Source organism: Populus euphratica, unplaced genomic scaffold (genome assembly GCF_000495115.2).
Source record: "Populus euphratica unplaced genomic scaffold, PopEup_1.0 scaffold663.1, whole genome shotgun sequence".
NCBI classification, from domain to species: domain Eukaryota; kingdom Viridiplantae; phylum Streptophyta; class Magnoliopsida; order Malpighiales; family Salicaceae; genus Populus; species Populus euphratica.
This window is the reverse complement of record NW_011500526.1, coordinates 119,985-130,123: the sequence shown is the minus strand read 5'-3', so window position 1 is coordinate 130,123 and position 10,139 is coordinate 119,985. Positions and strand designations below refer to the sequence as shown.

The following is a 10,139-nucleotide window of genomic DNA, read 5'->3' as shown; positions in this document are numbered from 1 at the left end:
TAGTAACAGTAGTTAAATCTATAATAATTAAAATTAAAAACCATCAAATATTTTTTAATTTAAATATTATAAATTTAACTAATGTTACTATATAATAAAATAAATAATACTGATATCAAATATTTTTTTATTATTTCATTAAATGATCTATTTTATACATGATAAAATTATAAATCATTTAATGAAATAATAGTATTATTTATTTATTTATTTATATAATTCTTTTAACTAAATATATAAAATTAATTTTTATTTAACCTTAATTTCAATTATATAAAATAACTTATTTTAAATCAAAAATACGTTACGAAACAAATAATATAATGAAAGCGGATTTTGCGATTTTATTCTGTTTTTAAAATCTACCTGCAAGGCTACACGTCGTTTATAAATATTTACGACATCTCATCTCTGACTTATAGGACGCAGATATTAGAGTGTGGCTGGAGCCAGAAAGGAGCAGCGAAGGCAAAAAATGGCGCAGTATCTCAAGCTTCCCATTATTTTCTCACGCTCCGCCTGTAGTACTGAAAATTCAAGCTTGCTTCTCTTATCCAGATCCTACCACTTCCATCACTACTACGCTTCTAAATTTCCTCCAGGTTTTCTTCTCTTTCGCTCTTTCCCCATGCATTACTCATTTGCATCTTTCCATGCAGTCAGTAATTTTCACAAACACTTGGAGGCTTCATAAATTAACATCATAAGAAAGGGAGTTTTTCTTTTATCATGATGACCCATTAGTCTTTTCCTTAATGTTGTTGCTGTTGATGATGATGATGATTATTTATGGGACGGGTGTTTGATTTTCTTCAAATTGATTTTGCTAATTGATGAAAAGAAAACTAAAATAACAGACTTGTTCATTTCTGAGCTGCAGCTTCTTAACATGCATTATCATTATTGTTGTTGTTATTTCCTTTCTTGAACTTTCAGTTAGATGGGTCAAACCAGAAATGCACTGTAGTCCAATTAGAAGCTTTGCTGCTGCTCCTGCTAAGGCTGGAAAGCTTCAACTACCTAAAAAGTAAGCTAAGCCATCCTTCCTCTTCTCATTGTGTTTCCCATGTTATACTATACATGCATTTCCATGCTTACTTCCCATTGCTTTCGCTTGCTTGCTCAGCTTGTTAATTTTATTCATGCTTTTATCCATCATATTAAGTGCTTATAAGAAACAGGAAATAGCATTAAACTACGATTTTTTTCTAATTTAAACACCATGTATTCAGGAATCAAGAAAGGACAGTAAGTTGTGCAATTAGTGTCGGAACTTGTCTCAAACGTTCTTTTATATATTCTTTTCATTGTTTCACTTTTTTTACTTTTGACAATTTCAGGAAACGGAGGCTGGATGAAATATGTCTTGAAAGGTTCCAGCAATACAGCCGAACATTTATACAATCATGGATATTACAAGGTTAGCCATGTTCTTGAATTGGTGATCACCTCAAGTTTTTAGTCCGCTGCAAGCTAAGCAATCGAATAACCTTTTTCATTAACTGGTGAAATAACTTAATTGTATTATCAACATTCTCTAGCCCTATGATTTAGTTACTTTGACAAGGAAGATGTTATAAATCCAGTTTTTCTCCCATGAATATTATGGGAAACAAATACCTGGTATGGATTTTAGCTAATGTAAGTCTGCTGCAAAGTGTTGTTATTGTTGCACATTACTAGTTCCCTCTGTATGAGCATGGCAATTTGTGTTGCTTAATAGCTGAGTTTGTTCATATACTACGTGTAACAGTGTCATGTCTGAGAGATAGCCTGCTTTGTAAACTCAATTTTCATTTATCATCGTAATATTAAGCATAGTTGATGTTGGGAGTTTGAGTTTAACAGTTTGATATGTTTTGGTGTAGGTAAAGTATTTGTGGATGGAAAGGTAGTGAACAAAGCTGGCACACCTGTGTCTGAGAAATCTGTTGTTGAGATAATTGCTGAAGTTCCAAAATATGTATGTAGGTGATTAACCCCCCATGAAACAACTCGTAATGCAATTTGAATACATGAAATTCCAGTCTGCAGTAAATTTGGTCAGGGTTGTGAGGCTTGAAGTCTTGAGCTTTACTTTTTGGTTTGCTAATCCAGGGCAGGATATAAACTAGAAGCTGCCATTGAACAACTGGATGTTGATGTAGCTGGCAAAGTAGCTCTGGATTCAGGATTGTCCACCGGAGGATTTACTGATTGCTTGCTTCAGTATGGTGCATCATTTGTTTATGGAGTTGATGTAGGTTATGGACAGGTATGAAAACCTTTATTTTTCATTATAGCAAATTTATATGGACTTTTGTTCTTGAAATGATGGCGTAGCTGACCTTTAAACAGGGAACTCTTAATGGTAAGATCATGACTTTTGTTGCTCTATAAATGATGGTGTATGCAACCTTTAGACATCAAAGTCTTGTTGGTGGTTTCTTAGTGGCTGTTGATAAATATTTACAGTGACTTCCACATCAGGTGGCAGACAAGATACGTCGAGATGAACGTGTTTGTGTGATAGAAAGAACAAACTTAAGATACCTCTCTGAACTCCCCCAAAAAGTTGATTTGGTGACTCTGGACCTCTCATTCATCTCTATTCTCCTGGTAAGCCTTCAAACATTGGTAAAATATTTTCTTGCTATATTTACAGATTTTTGACTGGTTTCATTCAACCACTCTTTTTTTCTCCTTTCATGGGAGAGGCCTCTTTAGTCCAAGGTTGTGTTATACCTTCTTGTGGTGCTTCAAAGATTTTAGTTATTTTTTCAGGTCATGCCTGCTGTAGTCAATGTCATGAAGGAAGAGGCAACGTTAGTGACCTTGGTTAAACCTCAATTTGAAGCTCGCAGATCTCAAGTAAGAAAGTAGAATTTTAATATTCCTGTCTTTTAAATTTTAACTGCTATCCAATTGTAATCCAGATTATTGTTGAAAATTGAATCTATGACACACTTGAAAGAAAACCTTTCTAATTTTTTTTGGTAATAATGCTTTAGGTTTGCCTTTTTTTCTCTAAAAAATACTTTTAAAGACTTCTTTAGGTTTACCTTTGTTCATAATTGTCTTCACCATTCAATTATGGCTAAAGAAAGATGTTTCAAATTAGTTAAATCTGGTTATTTTTTCTTGGAGAACCATTTACAATAAAGGTGAGAAGTTTAGGCTTTGGCTTAAGATTTCAAATTCCAATCAAGCAAGAGCACTAGCATAGCAGCCTTTTGCATAGCCCAATTTATGCCCTTTTTTTATCTTTTATTTTTTTACTAGAATTTGCCACATAATGTAATAAACATTACAGCAGACTTAAGTGGAAGGAAGTATTAAACATGCCTTGGTGGTGGAGTAGTAGTATCCTAATTTTTTTTCCTTAGTTTTTTTTATGTCATGCCCGCCGGTCTACATCGGTTAGTAGTACTAGTAGTGTACATGATATACAATGAGCCGGCTGTTTTATGTTTGAATAACACTTTCCAATAACTTTAGTTGCTTTTACGAATGACTGGCTATATGTGGACTCGTAGTGTGCCTTTTTCTTAGGCTTGAGTTGATACAAATGGTCTTTTCATTGTATTTTGCGAGTTAGCCATTGTTCTTTCTTGGGAAACACAGTTTAATTATCATCTCCAGAATAAATAATTCATAGTCCCTTCTCAGGTAGGAAGTGGCGGGATAGTAAGAGATTCTCAAGTCCACCAAGAGGTATGCATCCCTCAGGCCATCACTGAATCTTTCATTTGCTTGGGTTTGGCAACATGATTCTCAAGATTTTCAATTCACAACATATATATTTTCCAAAAATATATCTCAAGATTTTCAATTTACCATGGATTGTAATAGTAAAATGATGTTTATCCCTTTCCTCAAATCAGGTCAGAAAACTAAGTCCAGGGGTAATATAGTCTTTTCTATGTGATCCATTTTTCACTCTCATTTTTGGTAGGGATACGAACATATTTTCTTTTTCTTTTTTTTAGCAATGAAAAATGGAGCTGTTTTTCAACTTATAATTGCTATTTTTTTTTTGTTTTTGTATGTTTGATTTTTTTTTTAAAAATAATTTAGTCATTCAATCATGGGTTTAATGGGTGAACATAGGTTGATATCATTTGTTTTTTATTTTCTTTGTTTTCATAATTAGCCAAAAAAAATTTCCTTTTTAAAACATGTTTTTGTCAGCTGAATATCATTTTTGTCTTCAATATTTTTTTTATCCAACTTACATTGAGTGTATTGTATGACAAGAATGATCACAACTGGCCTTCTATATACATGGCAAAAGTTGGCAGAATGTATTTGGAGTAATATCTTATATGATATTGTCTATGATTTATATGGCCAAAACTCTAATAAATTTGCTTCTAGACTCACTGGACAATTGAGATAATTCACAAAATAAACAAGAGTAGAAATTACATGATAGTGCTAAGCAAAAATATGGAATGAATTTGCTTCTAATGTGTAGGTTCTTGAGAAGATAACAAAAGGCGTGGAGGGCTTTGGATTCCGTAGCAATGGTTGTATTGAGTCTCCTCTAAAGGGTGCTGAGGGTAACATCGAATTTCTTGTGCACTTCAGTCGAATACATGAAAATAGTGCAGAATGATTACTACTAGCATGAAAAGAAAGACCTCGCATTATGCCAGGACCCTATGGATGAATTATTTTCCATGTGAAGTTCGTTCACTCTCACCTTACAGAAACAAGAATCCATGGCTTCTAATGTATGTAAATTACATCCCAACTATTTATTGAAAGCACAAGAAATGCAAGACGTGATGCTATCACTCCATCTCCTATGACCTTAATTATGTGATTTTCTCGCACATGGTACAGTTGATTTGTTTTTGTTTTTTGCCTACTGCTGGTGAGGAGTCCAGTTTGTCAAGCTCTATGAATTCTCCACCTTTCTGATGTAAATCTTGCTCTCCTGCGTCTGAGACAACTGACAATGTGTTCGATTTACAACTTAATGCATGTAATCTCTTGTAGAAAAACTACAGCCTTACAGTTGTAAAAGACAATTCTTGAATAAACCTTTACAGAAATATTTTGTTTATGAATTGAGGTTTACAGGTCTGCCATCTTTCAATCATCCATAGCAGTCACCAAGATAGACAAACACTAAAAAACGATTTCTAGGATGTCGATGAAGAATTTAAACTATGGAACACAAGAAAAACAGCCTCACATGGGACATAGGAATCGTCAAAATTGGATCAAAGCTCACTGCAAGAGTAGTAATGCACTTCTTTAAGCCATGTACTTATGAGTTCATTTTTTGTCCGAAGCATTGCCGTGATTACACTGATTTTTTCACCATTTCTAGGGGGGTCTTGAGACCAACCACCTGCCCAACGACCGAGAACCATGACACCAGATATAGTTCAATGGCCAGTCCATTCTTAGCTGCAACCTCATCGCCAAGGCAAAGCAACTTCATCCATTCACGGGTCCCGCATGGATGTAATTTGTACCATGGCCTATTCAAGAATGGATGCTCCTGAATTGATAACATTCAACGAGTTACCATTTCCAAGTCCCTTGCATGAATTCAACAATTAAACACAAGTCTTTCTCAAGAAGAATTGTCATGTAATGCTTGATCAATATCCAAAATATATACAGAAGCAGCTACTGAATAAACTTAGTATGTTATTCCTCATTATCAGGAGAGGCAAACTGTATGCAGTCAGTGCCCAAAGTCGTCGAATCCATGTGTATTATTCCTTCAATGTTCGCATCGTGGGACACCAGACAAGTGTAGATTTCATCATATAACCACTTGCGATATATCCATGAAATAAAAATGCTGCCAGTTTGATAGAGCTAAAAAATTTCAAAGATTTCTGTGAATCAACTGATGCATTCCTTGATTATACAAAATCATGTGTGGTACCCCCAACCCGTGCAAACATGGAATCTCTCTTAAAAAAGGGTCTCCTCGTTCATCCTACCAGAAACAAGGATCATATCTATCTAATGGTTTTGCAGCAATTTAACAAACAAACAAAATTAGAGAAAATCAGAACACAAATGCAGAGTTATGATAAGATAATTGAGAAGAAAAAAGAAGAAGAAAATGCACCTCCTGAGTTATGAAAGTCCACTTTGTTTCCAACAACACCTTCGAGGAGCAAGCTGGAAGGTCCTTTTCAATTTCATTCAACAGCAACGGCCTTCCATCTATACACTCAACAAAAATCAGCATGTTCAAACAACTCATGGACATCACTGTGAAAACAAGCATGGACACAATGGCTTAATTCCTCTGTAATTTACAGCTTGAAGCCTAGAATAATATCAGCCCAACATTTAGACTTGATCAGTTCGTTGAATTAGCTTTAATTAGATTACGTTGGATCATTTAAGATCAGTGACCGTAAGAATAGTTTGGTAAAGAGTCAGATGGAAGACATAACTCCAGATACCAAGATGTTCACAAAATTTAAGAGGTGTGCGTGCATATACATGTATGTCCATCAGCATAAAGAAAGAGAGAAGCACATACCACTGCAGTATGCACGGAAATATAGCACAGGAACCCTGTATGAAGCGCTATATACTATATGAAAATCATAGTAATGCGCTTCATGATGATTGCTTTGAACCTGGCAGCAAAGGACAAGAACAACATCGATAATGGCAAGAAGATGAGAGTGAAAAGGGGGATAATTGTAACACATAACTTCCACAAGAGCAAGTTTCTAGATACACAAGCTTAAGCCTGTATGAAGAAACAGTAACATAGACATTGACTATCTGAGGAAGGAGGAAGGAAATACAAGTGTGGCACTATCAGCTGCCCCTTCTATCTCAGAGAAACCAGCCTCCTCTTCCACAGTGCAACTTACTTCTTCATTATTATCCTGTAAAAAAAAAAAATCAATAACAATTTCTGGGGTTAAACTTCAGGAATTAGAGGTTCATTACATGATGAAGACCAGAGCAGACCTCAGCTGAGACAAGAACACACATGTTCTCCAAAGACAAGTATCCATCCACCTGGGAAAAGAAAGGAAAGACAAAACAAACAAAAAGTAAGAGAAGCAAAGGAGGAATTGAAGGTTAAAAAGAAATCGATAAGAAAGAAAGAATAGCAACATGTTGAGAAGAAGCAAGGAAAGGAGGTCCTTTTGGAGAATTGACCCAAAACCATGAAGGGGAAGAAGAGTTATTCCTCTCCCATCTCTCGGTAAAAACGCGAGCAGCAACAGAGAAATCATTCGGCGAGAGGGTTCCATCCCAAGACGAAGAAAAACAACTCATGATTTTGCCCACTTGAGAAGATGTTTTTGCAATATATAAACAAACGACCATTGATAGAATAGGCAGGCGACAATCAATCAAAGACTTGATTTATTTTTTTTTCTCTAACAACCAGTAATATTAAATATTTTTTGATCAAAAAAAATATTTAAAAAAAAATATCAGGAAATCCACGGTTACAGGGAAAAAAAAATTAAGAAAAATAATAAGAAAAAACATGAGTTGTTAAATCATGATTTTAATTTGTAAAATTGAGGAGTCTATTTAAGAAGAAGAGGACGCGAACCCATTGCCATTGCTGTATCAAAAGGACAATGAAAGCTACTAAAATTCTTGGTGCCAGGCAATGGAGCGAACATAGTGCAGTTAATTACAGAGAATCATTTTGAGTAAAATAATATTTTTTTATGTTTTTAAAATCTAGAAATAATTTTTTTTAATATAATTTTGATTAATTTATAAAAAATTATTTTGAAAAATAATTAAATTAATTTTTAGTGATTGGTTAGGAACACGATGCAATAAAAAATCAATTTTTTTTATTTATTTAAATTTTTTATATTTTTATATTATTTTGATATTAAAAATAATTTTACAAACTAAAAAAATATTATTTTAACATATTATTTTAAACCACCCAACTTCTAAATACACGCTTGTGAGGATCGAAATGTATAAAACTGGACTGCAGTATGAATCGCAATCTTAGAGAACTGCTTATTAAGAACAATAAAAACACCTTATTCAGACATCTTTGCTTCACAGCTATTTTACAGGATCATATTTATTTCCATGGTGTCAGAAATGCACTGTACGGTAAGGAGATCTGAAATCAATTTCCATACAAGGTGCCCATTGCCCACACTTTGGCTTTCTTCTTCTTCTTCTTAGGCTTCATATCCACAGAAGGTGGCAAAAGAGTTTCCTGTATAAACCAACACAAACCCATGAATAAAAGCAATTGCCGCAGGCAGATTTCTCGATCCTTCTCTTGATCCTCCTCCACATAAATAAGAATGAACAGGCTACAAGTTAACTAAAGAAATACACGTGCAGTGTAAACACACAAATGTGCTCATACAATGAGAAAAGAGAGGCCTCAGTACACACATTGTAATATTGTATGCCTTACGTTTACCTCAAGGGGGCAGCCACGCAGGATTCAAACTGGGAATTGTTTCCTTCTCATGCTCACAAACTGCTATTTTGATTTGGTGGAAATTGATGCAATAAATTCAATCAACAAAACCCGTGGTATTTTCTGAGTGCTGTCTCAGAGAGTTGAAAGCCTGTTCATGCCATGCAGATGCATGTTATCCAATATTCCTCCTAGTTAGTGTTGCAATGGCTACAAGAAATCTATAATTACGGGTAAACAAATCTTAAATCGTCCAGTCTACATAAAAACAGTGCTCTATGAGCAGAAATTAAGATGCAAGCATTCATTGCTAATAAAACAAAAATTTTAGCGTGAAAAATAATAAAAGAACTATTTGCCCGACTCCGCCCCTGATTGCATAAGACTCGTTGAATCCTTTTTTGAGCAACAACTCAGCCAATCGCATGGAATCACCATCAAAACAACCTTACACGCAAGAAGCAGAAAAACACATTAAACTCGTACTGATTCACTCTGTAATTGACATGACAGAAAAATAAATAAGCAAGCAGTGCTTAAAGCTTGTAGCTACATAAAGCAAAAAATTGTAGAGTATTGATTATAGGCGTGGCACTTGTCAAAATACACAAGATGGTATTTGCAGGGTCTCGAAAAATCTCCAAAACATTCTTGAAAAACCCATCTTCGTCTCTCTCAAAGAATTCAATCTCGTCCACACTCTTAATGAACATCTTAAGATTGGGAGACCCCAAAGCGAAGACGCTCCTCCTCCCGAATATCCAAAAGCTGCGCATCGGGGTTATCCCGGAGTTTCCTAAATGCATCAATGGCAGAGATAAACTTGTACTTTCTCAAGTGCTCTTCAGTTAGAGGTATAACAACAAGCCAAATGAATGTGCAGCCAGCTACAAAAAATGGGTTTTTGTTCAAGGAGTCATCCATTGATACCAAGACTGATTCCAGGTTTATTTTTTCTGAAACTTGCTATCTAAAACCCAAAATAAAAAAAATAGTATAGGCCGTCTATTCTAGCTAAGAATTATGAGAATCAAATCGGTCCTAAGTTAACCAAAAAAGTGTACAAGAATATGATCAACCCACACCTAAACACTCTCATCATATTTAAAAGAGGGTACACTCTCATCATATTTAAAAGAGGGTATAAATGCAAGGGGAGGGAAAAAAATGATTTTTCCTCTCCCCCAAAGCCAGCAGCAACCCTATCTGCAGCTGCTTTCTCTCTTGCAAAGAAAATCATCCAAAACAACTTGCATGCCACCTTTTTTGAATGCTTAAGTGAAAGGAGAGTTAGAGAAAGGAAAGAGAACCGAAAACACAAAAGAAAGAAGAACTTATAGGGCTAGCTGGGACAACAGAAGAAGGGGAGAAAAACCGAGAGAAAAAGAAAAAGAAAATCACTAAAACCTTCCCTAAAGCTTGTTTAAAATCGTGTGGTAAGAGTCATATCACTTCTTTGTTTGTTGCTTTAAGATTTCAGGACAAGGGAGAGAGAGAAACCTCAAAGTAAAAGACTTAGGGTTATTACACATATAAATTCAGAAAAGCTAAATGAAAAAGTTGAAATAGAAAATGAAGGGGACACAATTTCAGAAATGAAGGGGATAAACAAACCCTAAGTGATCTTGCTAAGCAACTAGAAATATGTTTGAGCTGAAACTGAATTTATGTTATTTTAATGCCTTGATTTTTGCTTAGGTGAATATAATGAACTTGTGTGATTATGATCCAGGTGAATGAA

At 34.8% G+C, this 10,139-nt stretch overlaps 2 protein-coding genes across 4 annotated transcripts; one reads left to right on the top strand and one right to left on the bottom strand.

The window, feature by feature from the left end:
* Positions 1–427: 427 nt before the first annotated feature.
* On the top strand, positions 428–5,039 carry LOC105115210 (uncharacterized). 2 transcript variants are annotated; one of them, XM_011012042.1, is made up of 9 exons: positions 428–602; positions 937–1,027; positions 1,341–1,420; positions 1,869–1,971; positions 2,098–2,254; positions 2,470–2,598; positions 2,764–2,850; positions 3,649–3,693; positions 4,457–5,039. In XM_011012042.1, exons 1-9 carry the CDS (start codon positions 476–478, stop codon positions 4,595–4,597), a joined length of 960 nt encoding a protein of 319 aa, XP_011010344.1. In that variant the 5' UTR covers positions 428–475; the 3' UTR covers positions 4,598–5,039. The 2 variants fall into 2 exon arrangements, with proteins under 2 accessions (XP_011010344.1, XP_011010343.1); XM_011012041.1 differs by having other exon boundaries at positions 928–1,027.
* Positions 5,019–7,374, bottom strand: LOC105115211 (ubiquitin-like-conjugating enzyme ATG10). Of its 2 annotated transcripts, none has more exons than XM_011012043.1 (6): positions 7,096–7,367; positions 6,946–6,996; positions 6,777–6,860; positions 6,503–6,602; positions 6,080–6,177; positions 5,019–5,494 (listed from the first exon to the last, which is right to left on the bottom strand). In XM_011012043.1, the coding sequence occupies exons 1-6, from the start codon at positions 7,309–7,311 to the stop codon at positions 5,294–5,296; spliced, it is 750 nt and encodes a 249-aa protein (XP_011010345.1). In that variant the 5' UTR covers positions 7,312–7,367; the 3' UTR covers positions 5,019–5,293. The 2 variants fall into 2 exon arrangements, with proteins under 2 accessions (XP_011010345.1, XP_011010346.1); XM_011012044.1 differs by lacking the exon at positions 5,019–5,494 and adding an exon at positions 5,545–5,944 and having other exon boundaries at positions 7,096–7,374.
* Between the last annotated feature and the right edge of the window lie 2,765 nt (positions 7,375–10,139).